Source organism: Lemur catta, chromosome 1 (assembly GCF_020740605.2).
Source record: "Lemur catta isolate mLemCat1 chromosome 1, mLemCat1.pri, whole genome shotgun sequence".
Lineage (NCBI taxonomy): Eukaryota > Metazoa > Chordata > Mammalia > Primates > Lemuridae > Lemur > Lemur catta.
This window is the reverse complement of record NC_059128.1, coordinates 31,136,300-31,161,690: the sequence shown is the minus strand read 5'-3', so window position 1 is coordinate 31,161,690 and position 25,391 is coordinate 31,136,300. Positions and strand designations below refer to the sequence as shown.

Below are 25,391 nucleotides of genomic sequence, written 5' to 3'. Positions count from 1 at the left end.
ATTGATTGTCCCCACATATTTTTATGGGCCCAGCACACTTCCGCTGCGCGACTCCACAGATTTTTAAAGCTCCTGTCCCCACGCTTGGCCTGTGATGTGGTTTTCTGGCCCCCTAGTGGCAGAGAGCAAGGGTCACAGCACGCAGGTGTTCAGTCTGGGTGGGGCACCTGCTTTGGGGACCCCAGAGGATGGTGTCTGGGGGAGGGAGGCCCAAGGAGAAGCTTGGAGGTGATGACACAGGAGCGAGGCCAGGAGGGAACTTGAGGGAACTTACGCTGGAACAGTGTGTTCAGAGCCCTGGCTGGGCAGTAGCCTCCCCATTGCCCCAGACAGGCTGTGTCGGCCACATCCAGTACTTGGAGCCAGAGCGTGAGCTGCAGTGGGGGAGGGTCCTGTCTTGCAGAGAGCCACCCAGATCAGCAACGTGCCCCTTGCGGATGAGTCCTCTGGGTCCGATGACGACTGCAGCTCTCAGGCGAGTTTCCGAACTTCGGTCCCCTGCTCCGAGTCCAGGAAGACCAGTGGACTGGGCAGCCCTCGAGCCATCAAGAGAGGTATGGAGGAGAGGAGCACGGGTGGGGGGTAGCGACAAGGAGCCCCTCACTTCTTCCCATGGGCACTTGAGTGCAGGGGTCCCTGCTTGATCTGTGTTGTGACCCCCAGCAGTTCCACCCTCCCCCAGACTCAGGGATCCCGGGTGGGCAGGGAAGGCTCTGCAGCTCCCGGGCTGTGTGAGTTGGGAGGTGTCGGACCCGGGCCATGACCCCTCCTCCCCTGGCAAGGCGTCTCCATGTCCTCGCTGAGCTCCGAGGGAGACTACGCCATCCCCCCAGACGCCTGCTCGCTGGACAGCGACTACTCAGAGCCTGAGCACAAACTGCAGCGCACCTCGTCCTACTCCACCGACGGGCTGGGCCTAGGCGGGGTGAGCTGGGAGCACAGCCCCACAGGCTGCTGGGGGCCGGGGGGACGGGTGGGAGCACAGCTCCAGCAGAGGCTGCGTGGGGCCCTCAGCACAAGACACAGGCAGCAGCTGTGTGAGGTACGGGGTCCCTGGGCTTGGTGGAGGGAGGGGGCTTGGGGCTGGGCTGGGGGGTTGTACAGTTATGGAGTCAGACACACGCAGACTCCACGAGGCAGGGAAGAGCGAGCCCAGTGAACTCCTTGGCATACCAGGAACAGCCAGTTGCTGAGAGCCCACCATGGCCCACAGCCCCACAGGTTTTACATATGTGACCTTGTTTGATCGCCACTCTGACCCTGCAATGCTAACTCCAGCTGACATTTACTGAGCTCTCACCGTGTGCCAGGCACTGTGCTCAGTGCTTTTCCTGCCTTGTCTCATTTTTGTCCTCACAATCCTCTTGGGATTATTACCCCATTTCATGGATGAGAAGCCTGAGGCTCTGAGACGGGCTACTACCTGCCATGGCTGGCAGTAATATGGATCTGCCCAACTCCCAAGCCCTCATCCCACACCTCTCTGCTGCCCTGTCCTCCTCTCCCCCCTCCACAATCCTCCGCCAGCCTGGCTGATGTGCCTGGTGTTCCCAGACTGCCTCGCCCTCTCTCCTGTCTGTGCTGTCTTCTTCCTCCTCTCAGCCCGTCTTCCGGGGAGAGGCTGGCCCTTCCTTCAAAGGCCAGTTCAGGTCTGGCTCTTTCCTGAAGTCCTCCCTGGCCCACCTCTCCCTCTTGCAGCCCATCTGTTCATGGCGAGGTCTTCCCCAACCATCGTGGGAGCTCTTCCCTGGCAGGACCACCCATGCTTTATTCAGGCCCCTCTGAACCCTTAGCAGGGCATGGCGCTGTGAAAATACATGTAGTAGGTGCTCAGTAATTTTCTTTTAAACATTGATAACAAAGCCGTGACTCAGCTGGACCATTTAGGCCTGTGGGATGTCCAGGGGCGCCCAGTGATTTCCCCTTTCTGTTGCCCTCTTCCCCCCACACCCTTCCACCCCTCAGGAGTCACTGGAGAAGTCGGGCTACCTGCTGAAAATGGGGAGCCGGGTGAAGACGTGGAAGAGGCGCTGGTTTGTCCTGAGACAGGGACAGATTATGTACTACAAGTCCCCGGTGAGAGCCTCCTCCCCGGCACTCTAGTCAAAAGGACCCCACCCCAGACGCTGGACCGTGTGAGGTGGGATGGGGAGGGCAGGTGCGGCCCAAGGCCACAAGGGTGAGGTCCGGCAGGCAGGGAGAGACCACCTGACTGGGCACCCAAGTCTTTGAGCCCCACACGGGGATGGAGGCTGGTAACCGGTTCTCACGACAGAATAAGGCGGAGGCAGGCAAAGGCAAGTTAGGCCAGTTGGCCTGGCAAGTCCTTCTTCCTTCAGAAGCTGATTCCCTCTATGCCCGGTTCTGTAAAAGAACTTTCCCAGGCTGCCCTCACGTCACCTAGAGTAGGGGTTCCCAACCTATGGTGAGTTGTATAATTATTTCATTATATATTGCAGTATAATAATAATAGAAATCAAGCATACAATAAATGTACTGCACTCGAATCATCCCAAAACCATCCCCCTAGCCTGCCCCCAGCCAGGGTCTGTGGAAAAATTATCTTCCATGAAAATGGTCCCTGGTGTCAAAAAGGTTGGGGACCACTGATCTAGATTGTTATAACAGGCAAGTTCGTTGCCTCCTCCAACCTCCCTCCTCCACTGTTTGGCATTAAGGAGCTTTGGATATAGGAACTAGTTTGATGGGACCTCCCTGAAGAACCAATTTGAACGTTTTAAAGAGGGTAAAAGGCCTCTTGTGCAACTCCAGATGACTGGCAGTGACTGTCAGGAACACCATGTTAAGGATTCTGGGCCTGTGTTGCTCAGTGAGAAAGCATGCTGTGATTGATTGGTAATGTCTGCAGTGACACTGGAAAGGGTACTAATAGTAATGTATATGTCATTTATTTGCCATACTTGGTATAAAGAATGTAGTAGAAAGAATTTAAGGGCTTTATAGTTCAGTAATAACCAGGTGGCTTCTGACCCAATTTTAAAGGCTCATTCTATCCTTTTTTGTTTCTTTGGGGTTTTTTTTTGAGACAGAGTCTCACTCTTTCATCTGGGCTAGAGTGCTGTGGCATCAGCTCAGCTTACAGCAGCCTCAAACTCCTGGGCTCAAGCAATCCTCCTGCCTCAGCCTCCTGAGTAGCTGGCACTATAGGCGCATGCCACCTATGCCTGGCTAATTTTTTCTATTTTTAGTAGAGATGGGGTCTTGCTCTTGCCCAGGCTGGTCTCGAACTCCTGACTTCAAGCACTCCTCCTGCCTTGGCCTCCCAGGGTGCCAGGATTACAGGCATGAGCCACTGAGCTTGGTCACATTCTATCCTTTTTGAGGCCTGGGTCAGAAGGATCCGTGTTTCTACTTAAGGCTCCATTTAGCTATTAATAGAACCAGAATCTATGATAACTTACCCACCATGACATAGCCAGGAATCTTGGGACTCACTTTCCCCTTTGCCTGTGACCTGGAGAAGGCTATAAGGGGAAGGCTCCACACTCCAATCACTTTCCTCCCTTTCCTTCCTTTACAGAGTGATGTCATCCGGAAACCTCAAGGTCAAGTGGATCTGAACTCCCATTGTCAAATTGTTCGAGGGGAGGGTGCCCAGACATTCCAGGTGAGCTTGCTCCTGGCAGCTAGTATGCTGACTGAAGAGGTGCTGGGTTTGGATATGGCTGTGATTGAGACAAAGGTGGGGCAAAATGAGCATAAAGGAAAGACATGACATCAATATTTGGGTGTAATCCTAGTTTGTGAGTATGAGAAAGGAAGAGGAGACAGAATGTGAGAGATGGAGGGAAGGAAAGAAAGACAGGGAGAAGAGGAGGAGGAAAAGAAGGGAGGGAGCCAGAGGGTAGAAAGAAGGAAGGCCCAGTGGGTTCCAGGGTCTGGGCCACCCCAGAGCCAGGTCCTGGTTATTCCATCCTCCTGTCTTGCTGCCCCTGGCCCTGTGTCTCACCCTCCACAGCTCATCTCCGAGAAGAAAACCTACTACCTGACGGCTGATTCACCCAGCCTGCTGGAGGAGTGGGTCCGGGTGCTTCAGAGCCTGCTGAAGGTGCAGACCACTGGGTCTCCAGCCCTGCCTCAGGGTGGCACCAAGCCCACAGTCAAGGGCTGGCTGACCAAGGTACGGTGTGGGGCTGACAGCAGAGGAACGTCAGGGGAGCCAGGAGTGGGAGTGCCAAGGGGTGGTGAGTCCCCTTCTTATATTATACAAGGCTCCTTTCTCCAGGAGCTTCCTCACAGTGATTAGCTGGTTGGCCCTTAAACATGGTATGACCACAAGGTGATGGTGAACGATTCCCTGGAAACAGAGATCAGGGTTGTTAGAACAACAAGTGTTCTATCCAACTGCTTGTCTGGGCTTTCTTGAAAATCAAAAAAACTATTTTCAAGACAGAATAGGGATAGGAATGTCTTGTCCCCACTTTGAGGTCGTAAGGGGTTGCTCCCACCCCCACCTTGTACCCACCACACTCCCGTATTAATAGTGGGAAAGACCCAGACGAGGTAGGTATGGTCATGCACACACTTGCAGGATCCCCGGCCTGCCCTGAAGACATTTGAGTTAGGGCTCTTCTGGTTGCAAAGAGCAGAGAAACACTTGGTAACTCCGAGAAAAGGGAAGTTAACAGGAAGCATGTGAACTAGACCAGAAGGCCATCACTAACCAAGGCAATTCGTGCTTAGCAGTCTCAGCGCTCGCAGGCTCGCTCTGTCTGCCTCTGCCTCCTCATTCAGTCTGTGTTTATGTCATCCTCCTCTGCCTGTGTGTGGTTTCTGTTCCCTGCCATGGCCCTTGCCTCCCTCCGGCATCCTGACAACCCTGGCCTCCGCCAACCAGCAAGTTCTTCCTGTTTTCATATTCCTGGGGGGATGTCTGATTGGCGTGGTTAATTGTTTAATGACAGGTCACAGGGCACTGGGGTGCCACGTGCACACCATGGCACCCTCGATGTAAAAGGCGTGGTTCCATTAGCAGGGAGTCAGAGTGGCATCTCCATTAAGAACCTGAGTTTGACTGTAGGTCCAGGGTCACCTGGTTCTAATAATGTGGATCATATCTGTCTCGCAGGTGAAGCATGGCCACTCCAAGCTGGTCTGGTGTGCTCTCGTTGGGAAAACTTTCTACTACTATCGGAGCCATGAGGACAAGGTATTTCTTCCACCTCCTGACAGCACTCACTCTCCTGCTCCCCCTATAGCAGATTGCTGTGGCTCCATGCCCTGATGGAAGTCCCCAACTTTACCCTCTACCCCACCTAACCCCATGACAAGTACAAAAGCCAGTTGGCTGATCCCTCCAGAGTGCGTGGCCAAGTGCACATGGCCAGCAAATTGTGCCTGTGTGGTCCATGGTGCTTCTCTAGGCAGGCCTCATTCTGCTCCCAGCCTGGCTGGCGGGCTGCAGTCTCCACTGCCCACCTCCCCATGCGGTCATTTGTCCATATCCACACTTGCCAGCCCTGCAGAGCCTAAGCGTTCAGAGAGAAGAGACTCTCCCATCCCCCACTGGCCCTCCCATTCACGGAAGGCTCATATCTGCAGCGACCCCTGGGCCATCTGCCTGTGCGGGATGCGCGCATAGCGGAAGTAGATCGATCCTGTGACTCAGACGAGGACTATGAGGGTGGAGGAACCGGCCGGCTGCTTTCCTCCCACTGCACCCTGGTGATCCACCCCCCAGAGCACAGCCCCACCTACCTCCTCATTGGCACAAAGCATGAAAAGGTAAGGAAGGGGGCTGGGCCTCCATGGCCAAGCCTCTGATCTTCCTTCTCTCTTTCCCGTGAGCTTCCCAAAATTCAACTTTGTTTCCTTCTTGGACAGTTTGGCAACTAATACTTTCTGAGTGGGAATATTCCTTTATATTGAATTCATTCCCAATGACCAGCTTCTCTTCACTGGGGCCATGAGATAAAACCACAAACTTGGAAACTTGAGTTCGTTTTCACCTGATCTTGAGTCTTTCCTCTTAGAGACTGTTGGCCTTTTCTTGTGCCAAGCAGACTAGCTGAACCCTGCCATGGGCTTGGCCCCTTCAAGGTGCCCTTCTTGGAGCTCTTGCCTCCACTCTTCCCAGCCATCCCCATCTGGTGGCTTTGTACCCTCTTCCAGGATACGTGGCTTTATCACCTCACAGTGGCTGCAGGTGGCAGCAGTGCCAAGGTGGGCACTGCCTATGAGCAGCTCATTGGAAAACTGATGGATGGCGAGGGAGACCCAGGTAAGGCAAGGGTGGCATCACTGCTTGGGGTGGGAGGAAATGGCTGGGTGACTGTTGGTCTAGAGCCCAGAGAAAGCACTGTTGTGCCATGAAGGTGGGTTTAGGACACCTAGGCCTCAGGGGGGACTTCCCATCCCAACTTTAGGGCCCCTCTGTCTCTGGCCAAGATACTGAGGTGACCACTCTGAATCTCAGGGAGTTTATCTGGGAAGCAGACTTTCCAGTGACTGTGTAAATGTTTTACTTTGTTCAACCTGCAGCTTTGCTGGCTGGGCAGAGGGTTGAGGAAAGAAGGTAGCTGGTTAATCTGTAGTTAGAGTTTGTTAATCAATAAAGGAAGCCTAAATGGGCATCAGGCTAACCTAAACCTGGGCTGTTTGGGGTCTTTATTTTGCTACTGATCCTCAGGGCCCTGAGGAACTAACGAGGGACACGGCCCCCAGCATCCCTTTCCTACTGCTCCGAGGCTTGTTTATCTCAGGCCGATTCAGACACGCCCCCACCCAGACCTGACACCCTAAGGGTCCTGCCCTGCACACGGCCTCTTGCACTCAGACACCCACAACCTGGCACACTCACCCCTGTGGCAGCTCTGCGAGGAAGGCGGTGGCCACCTGCCTGTGCAGCCATGCTGGGAGTGTGCTCACTGCAGTGCACACCTGCATGCCCCACTCTGCGGAGGATAAGCCCAGCACAACCCATGTGTTCCAGATAAACAATTATCTTCCCCACAAATTAAAGTTGGGGTAGGTGGCGGGTGAGGATCCTCCTTGGTGGTAACTGCTGCTGCTCTCTGGTGCTGTGCTTTGGGCAGATTCCCCCCTCTGGAGGCACCCCATGCTGTGCTACAGCAAAGACGGGCTGTACACCTCCCTCACCACCCTGCCCTCCGAGGCCCTGCAGACGGAGGCCCTCAAGCTCTTCAAGGTAAAGAGGGAGCGTAGCTCAGGCCACCGCTGGCAGCACCAACACCACGTTGCTCAGGCTCTGCCAGAAGCAGCTTGAGCCCACCGTGGTGATGCTCGGGTGGAGGAGACCCATGCAGTCAGGGGTGGAGGGGGGGTGGCCCACAGAGGGATCTGGAGGAGAAGGGACAGAAACTCCCACAGGGTCCCCGTTGCTTCCTTTGTGGCAAGAATGTAATCCTCTCCCTGGGAGGGAGGAAGCTCTGGAACTTCATGCACAAGTCCTTGGGAAATGCCAATGGAAACTCTCCCTTGAGGAGCCCCCTCCTGTAGTAAAGCAGGAAAGGCCAGGTTTGTGTTGCTTCTGGACTTCAGAGATTCTGACCCATTTTATTGCTGCTTTTTTTTTTTTTTTTTTTTGAGACAGAGTCTCGCTCTGTTGTCTGGCTAGAGTGAGTGCCGTGGCGTCAGCCTAGCTCACAGCAACCTCAAACTCCTGGGTTCAAGCGATCCTCCTGCCTCAGCCTCCCGAGTAGCTGGGACTACAGGCATGCGTCACCATGCCCGGCTAATTTTTTCTACATATATATTTTTTTTAGTTGTCCAGCTAATTTCTTTCTATTTTTAGTAGAGACGGGGTCTCACTCTTGCTCAGGCTGGTCTCAAACTCCTGACCTCGAATGATCTACCCGCCTTGGCCTCCCAAAGTGCTAGGATTACAGGCATGAGCCACCGCGCCCGGCCCTGACCCATTTTAGAACATTCTTTGTGCCTGTCTGAATTTTCTATTTTTGAAAAAAATGAATTTATCTTGCTTATGTAATGGAAACATTAAGAAAAAGAAAGATTCTATCCCAAAGTAGCCCCTTTCAGTAAGCATTGATGCTCTCAAGCAGTAAGAGTGCTCTGTTTTAGAAAGGGCTGTCTCTTGTGAGTTTGAGCATCCCTTGAGCCCTGGGAGGATGGCCCAGGCTGTTTGCCTCTCTGCTTAGAGTCAGAGACCCCATTCCACTATGAGAGAGGACAGTAACCCGGGGGCTGTTGGTCTACCTGTGCTCACTGTCATTTCCCTCCCAGTCCTGCCAGCTCTTCATCAACGTGCCTGTGGAAGCTGCCTCGGTGGACTACCACGTGTCCCTGGCCCAGACCGCACTGCAGGTCTGCCTGGTCCACCCTGAGCTGCAGAGCGAGATCTACTGCCAGCTCATGAAGCAGACCAGCTGCCGCCCACCTCAGAAGTACTCCCTCATGCAGGTGGGCCTCCCAAGCGCAGAACAGCTTGACAGGAGCCGACAGCAAGGGCTGCCCAGGTGGGAAAGGCGGGCGGGGGTGACTGGGCAGGCATGCGCTGAGCCTAGGCGGCGGGTGCCTGGGTGCTTGAAGCTGCCTCGGTGTGGCCATGCTATCCGTGCACCATCAGACTGGGTGGCTGCCGCTCTGGGTCAGCCTGGCCAACTGGGCCATCCCAGGACCCACAGCAGTCCGGGCTTTGGTTTGGGGAAAGAGTGCTGAAGGCTCTGCAGTTTGGGGCTGTGAGGGCAGGTGGCGCTGCAGACCCAGCACTCACCCCCTGTGCCTGTGTCCCCGACAGTGCTGGCAGCTCCTGGCTCTGTGTGCCCCACTTTTCCTGCCCCAGCATCACGTCCTCTGGTATGTCAAACAGCAGCTCCAACGCCACGCAGATCCCAGGTGAGTGAACCTGGCTGTTTTCCTCTGTCACTCAAGTACTGCCGACTGTGGCAGGAGTAAGAGGGACGAGGGGAGACTGGGACAGACCAGATTGCTCCTGCCCTCTGAGATTGCTCAGTGGTCAGGGAAACTTCACCCATCATTGTGCACACAAATAGGCACGTGGTGATCTGGGCACGCTTCGGCTTCTCTGCACACCAATCCATGTGTCCATGGATGTATTGTGACAGCTCTCATGTGAACCACATTGCCCCTAAATTGTCCCCAAATGCTCATTCTCTGTTGCCATGTCCCCTGGTTTCTGGAAGAAAATACCCATGCCAGCAGCGTGCTGCATATGGTCCTGAATGACAAGTTAACACCCAGACCAGAGTCTTCAGGGCTGTTCTCACAACCTGCCCCAGCTATAGTTTTGGTCCTGGCTAAGTCTGGGTAGGGACCCAGGGTGCCAAGGTGGCAGGATGAGCAGAGTCCCTAACAGTCCTGTCTTACTTCTCTTGCCTTTTAGAAATGAAACTGGCCAGTATGCCACCTACTGCCAGCGGGCAGTGGAGCGGACCCTGCAGACCGGGGAGCGGGAAGCCAGGCCATCACGCATGGAAGTGGTGTCCATCTTGCTGCGCAACCCCTTCCACCACTCCTTGCCCTTCAGCATCCCTGTGCACTTTGCCAACGGGACTTACCAGGTGAGCAGGCTGGCCGTGCTCCCTGCCCCGGGTCTCCTATCACTGTCCCAGAGGAGAATACCTTTGGGCCAGGTGGGTGCCAAGGCTCCTTTTTTTAATTATCCAGCCCAAAATGTCATTGGCAGATTCTTATTAGGCAAATTAGCAAAGGAGATGGGCCTAGGATTTGGGGGGGTAGGACTGGGGTGGTTAGTGCCACTATGTAGGGGGAAAGGAGCTTGAATCACAAAAGTGTTTCACTGGTGCCCCGGAAGTAGATCTCTTGAACCGACTGCATGGACAGCAAAGCTGAGGCACTGACCAAGAAAGTGACATAAGAAAGGGCACCCCAAAATACTGTTAGTACAGGAGGGACTGAGCTCATGTCCAAAGCCAGTTTCCAGTAGGCAGGCTCATATCCCTCATGCACCGGCCCTCTGCATGTGACTTGCTCTGGCCTCTTGCATTCGCCCTTGCTCGTTTCCACCTGCTCAGACCTCTCCACTAGCCCTGGCGAGCGCCTCTCAGGAAGTTTGCTCTGGGACAGATCACCTCTCCCCCCACAGGTGGTTGGTTTTGACGGCTCCTCCACAGTTGATGAGTTTCTCCAGCGGCTGAACCAGGAGACAGGCATGAGAAAGTCATCCCACTCTGGCTTTGCCCTCTTCACAGACGATCCTTCCGGCAGGGATCTGGAACACTGCCTGCAGGGGAGTGTCAAGGTGACAGCCTCCCCACTAAGCCAGTTGAGCCCCTCCCGAGTCCCCTCCCAGCTCAGATATTGGTGGTGGGGAAAGAGCCCGTCTAGCGGGTGCCTGACTGTTCAGCAGCCTGTTTGGTGCTGAGCCCAAGGTGCTGCCTGGGTCGGCATTCCTGTGTCATCCTAAAATGTACCTGGGCATGCAGAGAAAAGCTGAGCTGTTGTGTGCCCCCGTCTCTGGAAACAAGATCTGCACACCCTGCCTCCCTCAAGTGGCTCTGCAGCATCCAGGGGGGAAGCCTCTTAGCTCAGCGTGTGGACAGGGAGGCCCCACCAAGCTGCTGCCAGTTACATCTGCCCACCTACCAGGCACCCTGTTGTACACCAGCACCTCACTTTCACTCTTTCTGCTGGGGCCCATGCCATGCTTACAGGTTCAGCCACATTTTAAGAGGTAGGTCCTTATGGTACTCCTGCAAGTAAAGGCCCTTGAATGGGATTTAATACCAATGTTGTATTATGGCCTGGGACTAGTACCATGGGGGTTGTTAAGTGTCTGTAGGAACCTGCTATAGCACTTGATGAGTCTCAGTATTTGGCTCTTGTCTGCTTTCTTTTTTTTTTCTTTTTTTGAGACAGCGTTTCACTTTTTTGCCCGGGCTAGAGTGAGTGCCGTGGCGTCAGCCTAGCTCACAGAAACCTCAAACTCCTGGGCTTAAGCGATCCTACTGCCTCAGCCTCCTGAGTAGCTGGGACTACAGGCATGCGCCACCATGCCCGGCTAATTTTTGCTATATATATTTTAGTTGGCCAGATAATTTCTTTCTATTTTTTTAGTAGAGATGGGGTCTCGCTCTTGCTCAGGCTGGTCTCGAACTCCTGACCTCTAGCGATCCACCTGCCTCGGCCTCCCAGAGTGCTAGGATTACAGGCGTGAGCCACCGCGCCCGGCCTTGTCTGCTTTCTTTAAGGCAAAAGGATAAAGGCTTCTATAGTCCTTTAATGTTGCCTGGGAAAACTGTGCCATATATCTTTGTAAATGTTTGGGCATCTGTAAGGCTTTGTTACACAACAGGCCTCTGGGTATATTTGTTGAAGATGAGAATGGCAGTCAATGGAATGGAAGTGGAGCCAGTGATAGGAGGCCATGGTTTTTGATTGGGGCCTGCCTGGCCTCTGGGGTGGCCCCTCAGCTGTGAAGGTGGTGGGGGCAGCGTTCCTGGCTTTGCTGCTCACCATGCCCACGGTGCCCCGTCTGTGAGGGGGTCCTTGGGTCCTGGGAGCACGAGGGCCCTGCGGGTCAGCCTCCTGATGGGAGGACCTCAGTCGGCTCTGCCCTGGCTGGACCATGTTCCCCTCATCAGGGGCTTTTCTGACTTTCCTCTTTTTGCCTCTTCAAGATCTGTGATGCCATCTCCAAGTGGGAACAAGCCCTGAAGGAGCTGCACGCTGGGAAGTCTGAGGGTGGGACGCGCGTCGTGAAGCTGATGTACAAGAACAGGTCATGAGCACTACCTGAGGGTGGGGCCAAACACAAGGGCTGCCCCTGGGTGCCAGCTCATCAACTCAACTAGTGGCCTGTCCAGACAGGCCCAGGGGCCCACAGATGTAACACTGCGTGGTGGTCACCAGCTGGGGCCCAGGCTGGCTCTGCTCTTGATCCTCTGTGAGGCCCAGGGCAGCTCAGGCTGTCAGCCTTGCCTGTACCGTATGTGCACGCACACACACCAAGAAAACAGACCAACATCATGGGATGGCTGCACATGTTACTTTATGAGAGTGGTTTTGTGTGATCACCAGACATTTAAGGCTAAAGAATAAATAAATAGCTCCTATACCAATTCCAAGAAATACAAAAGTAGACATCCTGACTTTCTATCAATTTGAATAAGAAAATCCCATCCCAGTATGTCTCTAAGCAAATAATTTCCATCAGTCCTTGGAATCCTAACTCATCCAGTCCCCTAATAAGCTATGATTCCAGATACCAGATTCTACTCACCAAATCCAGTAAGTCTAATGGTACATTTGGAATTAACTATGTCTTCCTGTTGGCAGGAGGTCTGCATGGCCCTGCATCTGCTGTGTGTCATACTTGGTTACATGTTTCTGGAGGCAATACAAAATAGGCTCATACATAGTGTAAAATGGGTAGTTTCTCTTTTTGGAAATCAAGATAACAGATCCAGAGAAAGCTCCGTCTCTGGGATCCCAGCTGAGCCCTGGCTTCTTCTCGTTGTCGTCCCTGTAGGCTATACTTTCGCAGTCAAGTCAAAGGGGAGACAGACCGAGAGCGGCTGCTCCTCGCCTCCCAAACTAGTGGAGAGATAGTGGCAGGGAGGTTTCCTGTCAACAAGGAACTGGCTCTCGAGATGGCTGCTCTGATGGCCCAGGTAAGGATCTGTTCCGGAGGCAGGAGGGTCGATGCCATCTCAGGGCTGAAACACGGAGGTTCTGCAGATCCTGTGGTGCCCAGGAGAGGGCGGCCTGGCCACCTCTGGTACGGAGCACAGCTGACTCCTCACTGCAGACACAGGCGCACAACGCTGGACTTAAAATCCAGAGACGTGGTTGGAGTCCTAGCCACCTTCCAACTGTGAGATTTTAGCCAAGGCACTTCACTTGTCTATGCTTTATTTTCCTTCTCTGTTTTTATTTTTTATCTTTATTTATTGAAGCTCAGAGGGTTTAAGTAACTTGAGCCGGGACACAAAGCTGGTAAATGGCAGAGCTGAGATTCGAGCCGTGTCTGACTCTCAAGGGCAAATTTGGAACGCTCCGCCATGCTCTAGGCTCTGAGGCACCTTCAACCCTGTATCCCATAGTTTTGTATTGGAAGCCAGAATTTCCACATTGTTTTCCCTTGTCTGTCACTAACTGTGTCTTTGGAAAAGGCACTTTACCTCAGCTGCAAAATGAAAGTTAGTCTAGAATGATGTCTAATATTCTAGGACCCTAAGGTTGTTTCTCTAATGTCTATAAATCTTGAGATGAAGGATTTGTCCACAGTGTTTTTCACATCCATTCATTCCCTACCAATTAAGTAATAAAGTAATGGTTTATTTCACCTCTCCAGCAGCACCTACCCGGCCCCATATACCTCCAGATTCTTGATTGGTCTCTTCATGTGCTTCTAACACAGGTAGAATATGGGGACTTGGAGAAGCCTATCCTGCCAGGCCCTGGGGGCACACCCCCTGCCAAAGCTCAGCATCTCCTCCAGCAGGTCCTAGACAGGTTCTACCCAAGGCGCTACAGACACGGGGCCCCCCCAGAACAGCTGAGGTAGGAGGGCTGCAAGGCCTTGTGGTATGTCCCTGTGGGAAGGCCTCAGAGCTGGAATGAAAACGTGTTGGCACTTCACTGGCACCTTTTCTCTCCATCTGCCCAAACCAGGCACCTGGCAGACATGCTGACCACAAAGTGGGCAGCACTGCAAGGCTGCTCCCCTCCTGAGTGCATCCGCATCTACCTGACCGTGGCCCGGAAATGGCCTTTCTTTGGCGCTAAGCTCTTCGCTGCTCAGGTAGGTGCCAGTGGAAGGAATGGCCCTTGGGAACACTCCGAGTGTCTCCTGGAGCTGCGTCCCGTCTGCTTGTGCTGAGCCAGGCCGGTCTGCAGCCCTCACCTCCACCCTGGCAACACCAGGGCTCACTCTCTCTCCACCCATTTCTGGCCTACTCCAGGCTTCCAGATCCAGAGCAGAGGTGTGATTCATTGCTTATCTTCATCTTTCCTTTACTGACCTCTCAATGCTACTCCTGAAAGAAAAGATAGGATCGACTAATTCATACACAAGGATTCAGACTTGATATCCCTCTCGAGTGCTTTCATTTTTAAAAAGTTTGCAAAATAGAACAATATATAACCTAAACAAATACATGTCCGCTGGTGTGGCATGGCACACAGGGGAATCACACTACTCAGGCAACTGTTAACTGCACCTCTCTGAAGGCCAGTAGTAATTTCAGTGGGAACTTTTCTTCACCAGGTGTCTGGTGTGCACGAACTTTATAGATAATCACAGGCATTATCCTGTGCTCAAAGCTAGATGGTGATCCTGTTCACTAAAGCTACAGATGAGAAAATGGACATTTACTCATTCATTCAACAGTTGTTGAGCTAACTCCTACTATGTCCAGTGCTAGCTGTTTCAGGTTATAAGAGGTAAGCAAATCGGATACAGTCCTTGCTGGAGTATCCCTTCTAGTGGGGGAGATACACATTCATCAAATAATCATATGCATATTCATTCTCATTCTCTCTTTTTGCATATATATATGTAAAATTTTAACAAGCTGTCATAAGTGCCGTGAAGGAGAAGTACAGGGGTATTATAAAGGCATATAACAGAGACCCACTTGGTCTGGGAGGTGGTGAGAGGCTGGGAAAAGCTTCTGAAAAAGGTGACGTGTTCATCTGTCTCCCTCTTGGGTAGGAGGAATAGATCTTCTGGATCACCCTCCTGTAGCCTGGGCAGTGAAAATTAGTCATTGCAGGAAATGGCCACTGAACGGTCACTTTCTTACTGGTAGGGATAAAGCCCATAAGGTTGCATTCTTTTCTTTTTTTTCTTTGTTTGATAGAGATGGGGTCTTACTCTTGCTCAGGCTGGTCTCCAACTCCTGAGCTCAAGCAATCTACCCACCTCAGCCTCCCACAGTGCTAGGATTACAGGCGTGAGCCACCCCACCTGGCCAAGATTGCGTTATTGCTTTCCTATTTCTTTTACAGTCCCCAGGAAAATGGTTGAAGCACATGCACTTCAGCTGGGAGACTCTGGGTGGATGGAATGCTATGTTTCTGAGAGCTAGGAAAAAGCCTATTCCCTATGCCCATGACAGAGCAGCCAGGGCTGGCCTATATTCTGTAGCACAGAGCTTTCCATCCAGTGTACTGTGGCAGCATGGGTTCTAGGTATGCCACCAGGGTGATCCCCTCTGCCCTTGGGATGGTTAGTAGGTGGCCAGACCCCCAAGGCCAGATGCCTCCTGACACAAGCAGCCTTGTCTGTTTACTGTGTACACGGTAAAAATACCATCTTCAGATCCACAGATGTGCCCTCTCATCAAGTCCTTATAGTTCAGAATCTCTGTGGATATGACTGATGGGATTTTCCTGTTTCCCCAGCCTGCCCAGGTGTCTTCCAAGGAAAACACTCTGCTGTGGGTTGCAGTGAATGAGGATGGTGTCAGCATCCTGGACCACAACACTATGGTACGGCAGGGTGAGGGCTGGCTCCCTGACCCTCCTCCTCCTGAACACTGTCTTTTCTTCTCCTCTCTGGACTCAAAGGCCTGAGCTAAGTGACCATGGTTTCCCTACCCCCACCCAAGTTGCCGTCCTCTAGTCTAGACAAAGCTTGTAGCCATTCAAGATGGATATCTCCAAATTATGACCAGTTCAGAGTTCTCCCTTCTTGGTTAAGGCTACCTGTGCCTACAAAAGACAGGGAATGCTGGTTCTTAGCTCAGGGGATAGGTGGAAAGTTTCCCCAGAACTAACCGGTTCCTTTCCACAGCAAGTGCACGTCACTTACCCCTACTCTTCAGTGATGACCTTTGGTGGCTGCAGGGATGACTTCATGCTGGTGATTAAGTCCATTGCAGACCAGAGCTCTGGAAAAGGCCAGATTGAGAAGTTGATCTTCCGGATGGCAGCTCCCAAGGTGGGTCTGACAGCTGCTAAAACATTTTAATCCGATCTGGTATGATGTAGTGGGCTTGAAGCTTAGAGGAAACTGGAGTTATGACTGTGTTCTAGATGGGCCCTGCCCCAAATAAAATTATTTGCATTTGGGACAAATACAAAGGGTTCTGGTGGATTTGTATCTCAATATCACTGTTGGCTAGTAGGCAGAAGAACTAGTTAGGAGGGAACTGACTTTGGTCTAGCTACCTACTGCTGTGCTCTTCACTGGACTTCTCCAAGCCCCAGCACCACACAGGCCTGAACTGGGTGCCCACTTGCTCTTCTCTTCTTTGCAGCAGGCTCCAGGGTAGGGCAGTTTCCTTTATAAGGTGCTCTTGTCTTACCCCTGGGTTCTGCTGACCAACACTAGGTACAAAGTGGGATAGTCTCCACAGTGCTTCTTCTTCCTTGTGGTCTTAAAGATGGCAAAAAGACCTCTTTTGCTTTAAGGACTCTGTTCCTACTCAGTACAGGAAATGTTGACCAGCAAAAATAACAATTACAAAGACTCAGAAACCTCAGTTCTGATTTATTGTTCCTAACTCCCTTCTGAGAGTAACTGGAAACCCCGTTCTCCACTTTATCCTCAAGTTGGAGTTTGCCAAACCACTTCATCCTTTTACTACCACCCCTGCTAAAGGAGAGGATATACAGATCCCTTACCCAAGAGGGCCCTCTTCCCTGGCTGTAGAGCTAACCAGAGCAGAATGTTGGTCCTCCTTTTCTCAGGAGGGTACTGTGTGTCTCAGAGGACTTCTAGTCCAATGCTCATTTCACTAGGCCTGTGAACCTCACAGTAATGATGCCCTTTGGGTATTTTATCCCAGGTGGGTATTTTAAGAGATTAAAGAAACCAAGGCCCAGGACGGTTATATACCCAGTATAACAGCTAGTAAGTGAGAAAGTTAGGATTCAAGCCAAGGCTAGTTCAATTCCTTCACTTCTCTGACCTCTCCTTAGATTGCGGAAGCTACCTTCATCATGGCCAGCTACATGAACCATTGCTCAGCAAATGTGAACCCATCCACCAACCCACCAGCAGCCCGTCAGCTATGGGACCTGGATGGACGACAGTTCTTTGCTTCTGTTCCCCGTGCTACCAAGGGGCCAACGTTGCTGTGAATATTTCTCCTACCCCTTTCCCCACCACCACTGGTGCCTCTGGGATTAGAGATCTATATCCCGGGGTGTGATACTACTGTGATGGGTCTAACAGCCCCCCTCCCCTGTTTGTTCTGTGGAATGTGTATTTCATTGTCTGTGAAACCTTTACCCTCTAGGTGCCTTATAATGTTTCAGGGCCCAACTTCTAAAAATCCAGACCCAATGTAAAAACCACTTACTCTTTTTTTCCTAAGAATAATGACTCTGGATGCTATCTGATTCTAGACATAGACAGGGATGGTCTACTGTTACTGAGGGCATCAGTGAAAGTTGGGGCTTTCTGCACTGATACTCTCAAGGAAGCTAATATTTCTTATATTGTATATGGTCCTTGTGGAGATTTACACTTAAAGTTTTCCAAACATCCTTGAACAGAACAGTACTAAAATTTCTAATTCACCTGAACTCTTGACAAAAGCCTGGAACTCACTAAAACTGGCCTTCCTTTTCCAAATAGGAAAGGTGTTGGCACAGATGGAGAAAAAGGAATAGATTCACTTTTCCCCTTTATTGGTGAGTAGGCATTTATAGTGCCCCTTCTGGGGCAGCAGCTCCTATCTTTGCAGGACAACACACTATCCCTGCTAGGATTCAAGGTCTTTTCCCTCACACTGGACTATAAGCCAAACCCACTACCAATGTCCAAGCAAGGGCAGTGGGAAGGTATGATCTGACCTCTTCCTGTCTCATTTTAATGACTGGACAGGGCTCAGCGAGGGCTGTGCTCACTACTGTAGGACGTGGTGGTCAGCATTTGTTTCCCCCTTCTTTGGAAAACCAAGCAAATGCACTCTGCTTTTTGCTGCTGTCAGACCAACTAAGATGAGTCGGGAACACAGAAGATGCCCCAGGCTCGTAGGCCTGGATGTTCTCCTATAGACTTCTGGCGAACTTCCGCTAGGAATTAGTTTGAGGGCAGAGAGCACATAATGTGATATAATATATGCCCTAGCCTAGGAGCATCAGGTTAAGGAAATAGAAAGTTTCTTTTACCTTTTGCATTCCTGATAACACTGCAATCCCCCTCAGACCTTCTGATTGAATACAGAGGAAATGATCTTTGTCTATACCCTCCCCAAACAGAAAAAAACAAAAGAGTTCATACTCTGATTTTCCATCATCTGAGAAATTCAGTTTTATTTCATAGCTCTAAGGCAGCCTTACCATTTGTCAATAAAGTACCGAAAACTGTATGGGTTTAGCAGTAGCACCCAAAAACCAAGCCTTTAACCTCAACAATGTGTGTGTGTTACGCACTGCAAAAACTGCAAGGCTGAAACTAGTTATCTGAACACCTCAGCTGCTGTAAGCTTCTCCTTGCTCACCCTTTAAAACTTGATAAGCGTGATGGAAAAAAGCACATCAGAGTCTCTGCCTTTTTAAAATTAACTTGACTTTGCAAGGCAGGCAGTTTTACAGCCATTTCTGTTCCCATATTTCACCCCAGGATTTGGGGGTCTAACTAGACATTTCTACCTCGACCAAGTCACATATACCATGGGCTCCTGGATAACTCCTGCAGGGCTCCTGTAAAAGATATTACAGCTTTGGTTTGTAGTATCTTGAGTGTCTATCTCTAAGGCCAATATGGACAATATTATCTATATAGGGAGTTTAAAAGAAAACTAGGATTCCAAAGAAAGAGAGCAAAAATGGAGCAGTGCTCGTATCGAATTTGGGGGTCAAATATTTTCCCTACTCTCCTTCCCAACCCTTCAGGAATCCTCCCTTAGTTTATTAATTTTATACAGAAGAAACTGCCTTAGAAACAAAGGTGTCAATAGTTTATTTATTTATCCTTCTTTAACATGGAAGTCCCATGTCTGAAAACCAAAGTTAAATTTCTGCCTGGCCTTTTGTCTCATCCCTCTTGGCAAAGCAGCTTTTGAAACCATAGAAAATGCTGAGTAACAGAAAAGTATTAATGTGCTCAACACCCATGACTGAAATGCCATGATCTTGTTTGTCAATAAAAAGCACCTGTCTGTGAACCAGGTAATTATTTTGTGTATTGGAAGGAGATCTGTTTATTAAGAGAGTCATCATAAATTAACTCTGTACAGAACACAGGAGCTAGGTGGACAGAGACTATTCTTTTGTAGGACATTTCTTCCTGTGAACCAATACCTGAAGGGTTTGACATTTTTTTTCTTTAACTTCATACAGGGGTACTATGCAATTGGAAATTATACCTTTCTCAAGAGATTTGATATCAGTTTCCCACTGTCTTGCTCAACAAATAACACCAAGTAAACTTGAATATGCTTAGGAATTTCACAAAGTGCTCTTTTGCCAACATTAGACATATCATGTCAAATTCTTAAGGGCTCTCCTCTGTTGGTAAAGTAGGCAAAACCCTACAAGGGGAATACTAAAATACAAAGAAATACATCGAGTTAGATTTCCAGTCACCTGCTCTATGGCTCTGAGATCCACTACATCCATACGGTTCCTAGGACTGTGTCCACCGGATGGTTCAGAGTACAGACATAAGCCAGCCACTATGGCTCAGCAGTCATCTCCCACGGAAGACAATACTGGCTTTTTGAATGCTGGAACTCACGGACTTCTTGACGTGGCTTTCTCATGTGCCAGGATCTCCTGGCAGCTCCTGTACACTTCAATCAAGCAGTCCAGCCGGGGCTTGGAACTCTGAATTACAAAGGGGAGAAATGCAGAGTCAAGGTGAACAGAAGAGAGTGCTTAGTGCTGCTGCATCCACATCAAGTGGTCTCAATGGCAAAGGTGTGAGCTCAGAGAGGTAGAAGTTTAGGCCTCAGAGCACCTTGCTGGGCAGAGTCCCAGATAGGCCCACAGCCCAGCCTGTGAATTGTGCAAGGCAGGAGATCAAAAGACAGCTTTTTCATCTGTAAGAGCAAGCAAGAGGAAAGACAAGGACGGACCCCTTGAGAAATGCCACAAGTTGTGAAATAGTCCTCAGAGACAAGAAGGTAGTTTAATATGTAAATACTGAAAAATGTTTTGTACAATTAAATGTAACACAACCAAAATTAACAGCAAAGCCACAGAATGGGAAAAATATATATGGAAAGTATATTTAATAAACATTTGCTACCAAATACATAACTATTAAAAATATATTAAGAATTGTTAGAAATGCATAATATCTATTCTACATTCTACTTGGCTAATAGAAAAGATGGATAGTTTAAAATAAGAAGAAATATTGGTGGGGCGTGGTGGCTCACGCCTGTAATCTTAGCACTCTGGAAGACCAAGGCAGGAAGATCTCTCGAGCTCAGGAGTTCGAGACCAGCCTGAGCAAGAGCGAGACCCCATCTCTACTACAAATAGAAAGAAATTATATGGACAACTAAAGACATACATAGAAAAAATTAGCCAGGCATGGTGGCAGATGCCTCTGGTCCCAGCTACTCGGGAGGCTGAGGCAGGAGGATCACTTGAGCCCAGGTGTTTGAGGTTGCTGTGAGCTAGGCTGACACCACGGCACTCGTCTGGGCAACAGAGTGAGACTCTATCTCAAAAAATAAATAAATAAATAAAAATAAAAAGCTAGCAATAGAGTGGCTAAATAAACTTGATATTTCAATATGATGGAATGTAATATAATTATTTAAAATAATAAGTATAAATGGCCTTTGTAGAAAGTATGTATGTTAAATGATTTAAAAAGCAAGGCACAACATAGTGTTTAATAGTACAAGTAGATCAATCAATAACATCTAAGTAAAAAATTGTACATTAGTAGACTGACAGAATCAAAGTAGATAAATGGTGATTTACAGGAGTTACCATATATATTTGATTTTTTTCTTTAAAATTTATATTAATTCCTAATATTTTTGAAAGCCTTTATTTGCCTCAGAGAGGAACTTAGGAAATAACTAAAATCCTAATTCTCTAAAAATAGCTATCAGGTGTCTTCAATACTCTAACAACAGAAGTTTACATTCCTATTGAACATAAGTGGCAATGGATATTCAGAAAGAGGAAAAGAAAGAAGATTTCATCGAAGAAAGGTAAAAAGTGTTCTGTGCTCACCTGGAAGACAGGTACTACTTGGGATATCTCATGTGGTTCCACTGGATCTTTCAATAAAATGCACAGGTAGTAAATCACCTTTTGCTGTAAGAAAAAACCAAATAGCAGAGGTCTAAGTGAAATTTTGCATTCTTTTTCTTCAAGGTAAGGCTTAAAACTTTTTCATAAATGGTTATATCTGAGTAGAACACATGATAGTTTTTGGAAGTAGGCGAGAAATATATTCTCAAAGTGGAAAAAAGACCACAGGGGGGGAAAAAAAAACATAATTTTGAGGCTGGGATGATAGAAGATACAGTTGAAATGCTAACTCCCTATCCATGAAAATCTGCTGCATCTCTTTAAAAATAAAGGGATTGATCTTTTCAATATAAATTACACTTTTATGGTTTATAGACATACCAGCCAAAAAGAAAATATTACAAATATTGGAATAGAGGGTCCTCACTTTAGGTATTAGGTTTAGATCCTGGAATACCCCATGAGCTAGCTACTTCCTCCAGAGAGGCCTGTAATACTTATCTCTCAAATACTTACCATGTAAATAGCCTCATTAATGACAAGATCCTTGACCTTGTTCATCTCTATAAAAGTAGTGGTTTCTTTGCCTGAAGCATAGGATGAAGTCATCTGGATGCCAAGGGAATCAATGATTAGCAGAGTCTCCTGATCAATCTTCACAAAATGGAGGTAACCAAGCAGGCCTAAGAGGGTAATGAAGATGGCAGCAGAGAGGATCATGCTGTTCTGAAGAGAGAGCCAGACATAGGCGGTAAGATTACCGAGTGGTCCTCCAGCGTATCTGTGCTGTATAACAAGTCATCTCTAGACAACGAGGAAAAAAACCTCTGTTCTGTTGAGTTGAACAGATGAGAGGAACATACATGCAGAAAGAGGAAATCACTTTTATTTGGGCTCTGACATGCTATGAAAGTATATAGTGAAATGGATCCAGACAACAAATGGATAGGTCTGGGGAAAACCTTCATCAGCAAATGTCCACCATCACACCAGTCTCAGAAATTTTTCTTCCAAAACTGCAATTTAAGGACCCAAATCTTCTCACTCCCTCAGCAAAATACAGATGCTTATTGACTTAAGGGTTACATCCTGATAAACCCATTGCAAGTTGAAAGCTGAAAATGCATTTAATACCCCTAACCTACTGAACATCATAGCTTAGCCTAGCCTACCTTAAATGTGCTTAGAACAGCCTGCAGTTGGGCAAATCTTCTAATACAAAGCCTATTTTATAATAAGGTGTTGAATATCTCATATAATTTATTGAATAATGTACTGAATGGTTATACAGGTATTCAAAGTACAGTTTCTACTGAATGTGTATTGTTTTTGCACCACCCTAAAGGTGAAAAATCCTAAGTCAAACCATTGTAAGTCAGGGACCATCTGTATATAGGACAAAATCATAGACTGAACGACTGTAAAGTGGTTAGCACAGTGTAGCAGATACTACGCCTTGCCTAATAAACAGCCACTCATCCTTCCTAATAGAACTTGGAGTGAATCATGATTGTTTCCCACTCCTTCAGCCAATGATTGGTTTAGAAATGGACTTGGACAGAACTCTGGTGGATGAGATGTGACGGGGGCGGGGGTCTGCTGGAGGAGCTTCTGAAAAACTTAGTTCATTTTAAAAAGATGTAAATAAGAGAAGGTCCCTTCATCATGAGGTTTAGATGCCTGGAACTACTATGCTCTCTGCCAGACCAAGTAAAAGGCCAGTAGAGGACAACTAGAGGACCCTAAGGGTGGAAGTGTAGTTCCTGTACATGGAAGACAAAGGACAAGTAGAGTACACTAAGGGTGGAAGAGCACCAAAATGAAAAGAGCCAGAGTCAAATGAGCCTCTTACGTAAACTCTGGAGCTCTCCTACTACATGACTTACTGTTTCATTAACAATAAAAGTCCTGTAGTCCCAGCTACTAGGGAGGCTGAGGCAGGAGGATCGCTTGAGCCCAGGAGTTGGAGGCTGCAGTGGGAGCTACGATGATGCCACTGCACTCTAGCCTTGGCAACACAGTAAGACCCTGTCAATAATAATAATCCTTATCATTTAAGGCTCTTCTAGTTGTTCTGTGTTACTTGAAGCTGCCTGTGCCTAAGTGATATGTTAAAAGCTTTAAAAATGGTGTCTATTATTTATACCCTTGAATCTAAGACAAATTTAGAACATTTTAACATTTCTGAAGTTGAAATGTGTTCTTCTATTAGTGTGTGTTTCTTTCATGTGGCACTGTTTTCTTTTTCCCAGAAGCTATTATTAAGAAGGCTGGCATAGGAAAAAAATCATTGATGACCTAGAATGAGGGAAATTCAGTAATTCTGGACTGCATTCCTTGAGGGCAGGATGATTCTATTTGAGGGTTGTTGCAAAGTTACTGCATTTGACCAGAGCAGCTGGTATGGCAGATATTAATTCCATTTTAGAGATATGAAAATTGAGGCTCAGAGAAAATAGGAATGAGTCTGGAAATTGAGCATAGAAACCATGCATGTCGGAAAGTTCATAATTCTTTAGAAAGTACTTGAAATTGGGAAAGGGTTTGGGAGAAGGGAGGGTTAAATTACCTTAAAAAACAGAGATTAGGAAGAACTATAACACTATATACACAAACACACATACACTTGTGGAATCAAAGACAGTTTGTGGAAGACTATGTAAGGTAATGTTAGCAGTAATACCTTTGAGAAGTAGAAGGGATGGATAAGGACGATCCACCAAACAGTTCTTTGAACTGTTGTAATGAAATAGCTACGAGCATGTACTACATACAGTACACGGAAGTTAAAGTTTTAGACTGTCGTGCAAGGACCCGATGTATGCGGGGTGGATCCACAGAGCGCAGCAGCAGCCCTGGGAGGGAGGAGGTACTGTACACAGAAGCACAAACGTCACTAATTGTAATAAACAGAGCTGTCCAGCAGCCGAATGACGTCCCCAGAACCAAACAGCGAGTTTCCGCCCTCCGGTCCTACCACTGTAGGAGGGTCCGACTAAAGGTCCAGGTTCGACCAAAGACCCAAAAGATCCTTCCAAAGCCGACCCCCTGCCTCCGAGCGCGGGGAGGGGCCCACCGGCCATTACCTCGCAGAGTGTGAAGAGGCCGTAGGCCGCCAGCCACACGGTGCAGGTGACAGCCGTGAGCGAGCGCAGGGAGAGCCGAGGGCAGCTGAGGCAGAATTCCCGGCAGGACGGGGAGTAGTAGCGGCGCTGCAGGGCCAGGCGGCCGCCGCAAATATCCGAGAACTTCCGCTCTTCCTCCATGACCCGATCGCACCCACGCCGCGCTAGCCCGCCGGCGCCGACTCACCGGCTCCAGACCCGCTTCCGGGGGCGGGGTCGGCCCTGCTCCGGCCCATGTCCGCGCAGCCGCAGTTGCGTGCCGAGACCCGTGCTGGGGTCCGGAGCTGTAAGTTGTTAGAGTCTGGGCTCGGCCTGGATTCTGTGATTGTCTCTTTCCAGGGACTCCTAGGGACCAACAATTCAGCGGACAAACTAAAACCTCTATTAACACGCTTTCGCTCGATAAACTGATTTCTGTTTTTCAGCAAGAGTGAGCCCCAAGGAGACAGTCCACAGGTATTCATTCATTCATTCCACTTATTCATTCCTGTGCCAGGTATTAGATACTTTTAGGTGCTGAGGGATACAGCAGTGAACAGTCTTGCCAAGTAGCTTCCTTTCTAGCAGAAGATGATGTGGAAATAACTTCAGAGAGTGTTGTTGGCAGTAATATGCTGACTGGCAGGAATGAACTGGGGACTTCAAATAAGGCAGTGACGAAACGTTTCTCTTAGCAAGAGACACTGGAGTTACAAGGATGAGGATCCAGACTGGTCTGGGGGAGCTCTGGAGGAGGAATTTGCCAGAAAGGATCAGGAAAGGCGGAGCTCCCAAGGCTGGAACAAGGTTGTCTTACTCAAAGAATCAAAAGGCCAGAGAGTACCCCCTTTTCATTTTGCCAATTGGACTTACGTCTTTATTGGTTATTCAAGTGGGGCAAAGAAAATATCCTTTTAAAACTCAGGCAAACGTGTTTGTCTTGTATCCCATCAAAGGAAACAAATGGAAAAAGAAAAGAAAGAAAGAAAATGCCAGAGAGGCTAGAGGCGGGGAAAACAGTTGGAAGATGGGGAGGTAGGGGGGTCATTGCTTGGAGCATTCAGTAGGCAGACAAGTCCTGGCTGGGAGGTAAGCAGGAGTGAGAGATGCAGAAGGAATGGATAATAAAATTACTCAACTCGTGGGTAATAATGGCCTGTGGGTTCCCTTTTTTACTTCTAATGTGGC

General features: G+C 49.1%; 2 protein-coding genes and 1 non-coding gene across 6 annotated transcripts in view; 2 read left to right on the top strand and 1 right to left on the bottom strand.

Annotated features, from left to right (window-relative positions):
* The window catches only part of PLEKHH1 (pleckstrin homology, MyTH4 and FERM domain containing H1), a 51,711-nt gene extending 32,654 nt beyond the window's left edge, over positions 1 to 19,057 (top strand). The window contains 20 exon segments of the mRNA XM_045565290.1: positions 404 to 554; positions 783 to 925; positions 1,966 to 2,076; positions 3,542 to 3,628; positions 3,980 to 4,141; positions 5,090 to 5,170; positions 5,563 to 5,745; positions 6,133 to 6,241; positions 7,056 to 7,168; positions 8,224 to 8,400; positions 8,738 to 8,835; positions 9,344 to 9,521; positions 10,067 to 10,222; positions 11,601 to 11,701; positions 12,452 to 12,593; positions 13,343 to 13,485; positions 13,597 to 13,726; positions 15,331 to 15,417; positions 15,722 to 15,868; positions 16,852 to 19,057. Of these exon segments, the coding sequence (XP_045421246.1) occupies positions 404 to 554; positions 783 to 925; positions 1,966 to 2,076; positions 3,542 to 3,628; positions 3,980 to 4,141; positions 5,090 to 5,170; positions 5,563 to 5,745; positions 6,133 to 6,241; positions 7,056 to 7,168; positions 8,224 to 8,400; positions 8,738 to 8,835; positions 9,344 to 9,521; positions 10,067 to 10,222; positions 11,601 to 11,701; positions 12,452 to 12,593; positions 13,343 to 13,485; positions 13,597 to 13,726; positions 15,331 to 15,417; positions 15,722 to 15,868; positions 16,852 to 17,013 (2,661 nt within the window). The 3' untranslated portion in view covers positions 17,014 to 19,057.
* Positions 13,245 to 24,436, bottom strand: PIGH (phosphatidylinositol glycan anchor biosynthesis class H). Of its 4 annotated transcripts, XR_006738309.1 has the most exons (7): positions 24,186 to 24,436; positions 21,616 to 21,825; positions 21,079 to 21,162; positions 19,468 to 19,707; positions 15,740 to 15,818; positions 14,562 to 14,672; positions 13,245 to 13,961 (listed from the first exon to the last, which is right to left on the bottom strand). XR_006738309.1 is itself a non-coding variant. In XM_045565303.1 (4 exons), exons 1-4 carry the CDS (start codon positions 24,363 to 24,365, stop codon positions 19,615 to 19,617), a joined length of 567 nt encoding a protein of 188 aa, XP_045421259.1. In that variant the 5' UTR covers positions 24,366 to 24,436; the 3' UTR covers positions 18,831 to 19,614. The 4 variants fall into 4 exon arrangements, 1 of the variants encoding a protein (XP_045421259.1); XR_006738310.1 differs by lacking the exon at positions 14,562 to 14,672; XR_006738311.1 differs by lacking the exons at positions 13,245 to 13,961; positions 14,562 to 14,672 and having other exon boundaries at positions 14,900 to 15,818.
* Positions 24,437 to 25,044: 608 nt separating this feature from the next.
* On the top strand, positions 25,045 to 25,168 carry LOC123630885. The gene has a single exon (XR_006732824.1). It is a non-coding gene; the product is annotated as a small nucleolar RNA SNORA27 (small nucleolar RNA).
* The last annotated feature ends 223 nt before the right edge of the window (positions 25,169 to 25,391 follow it).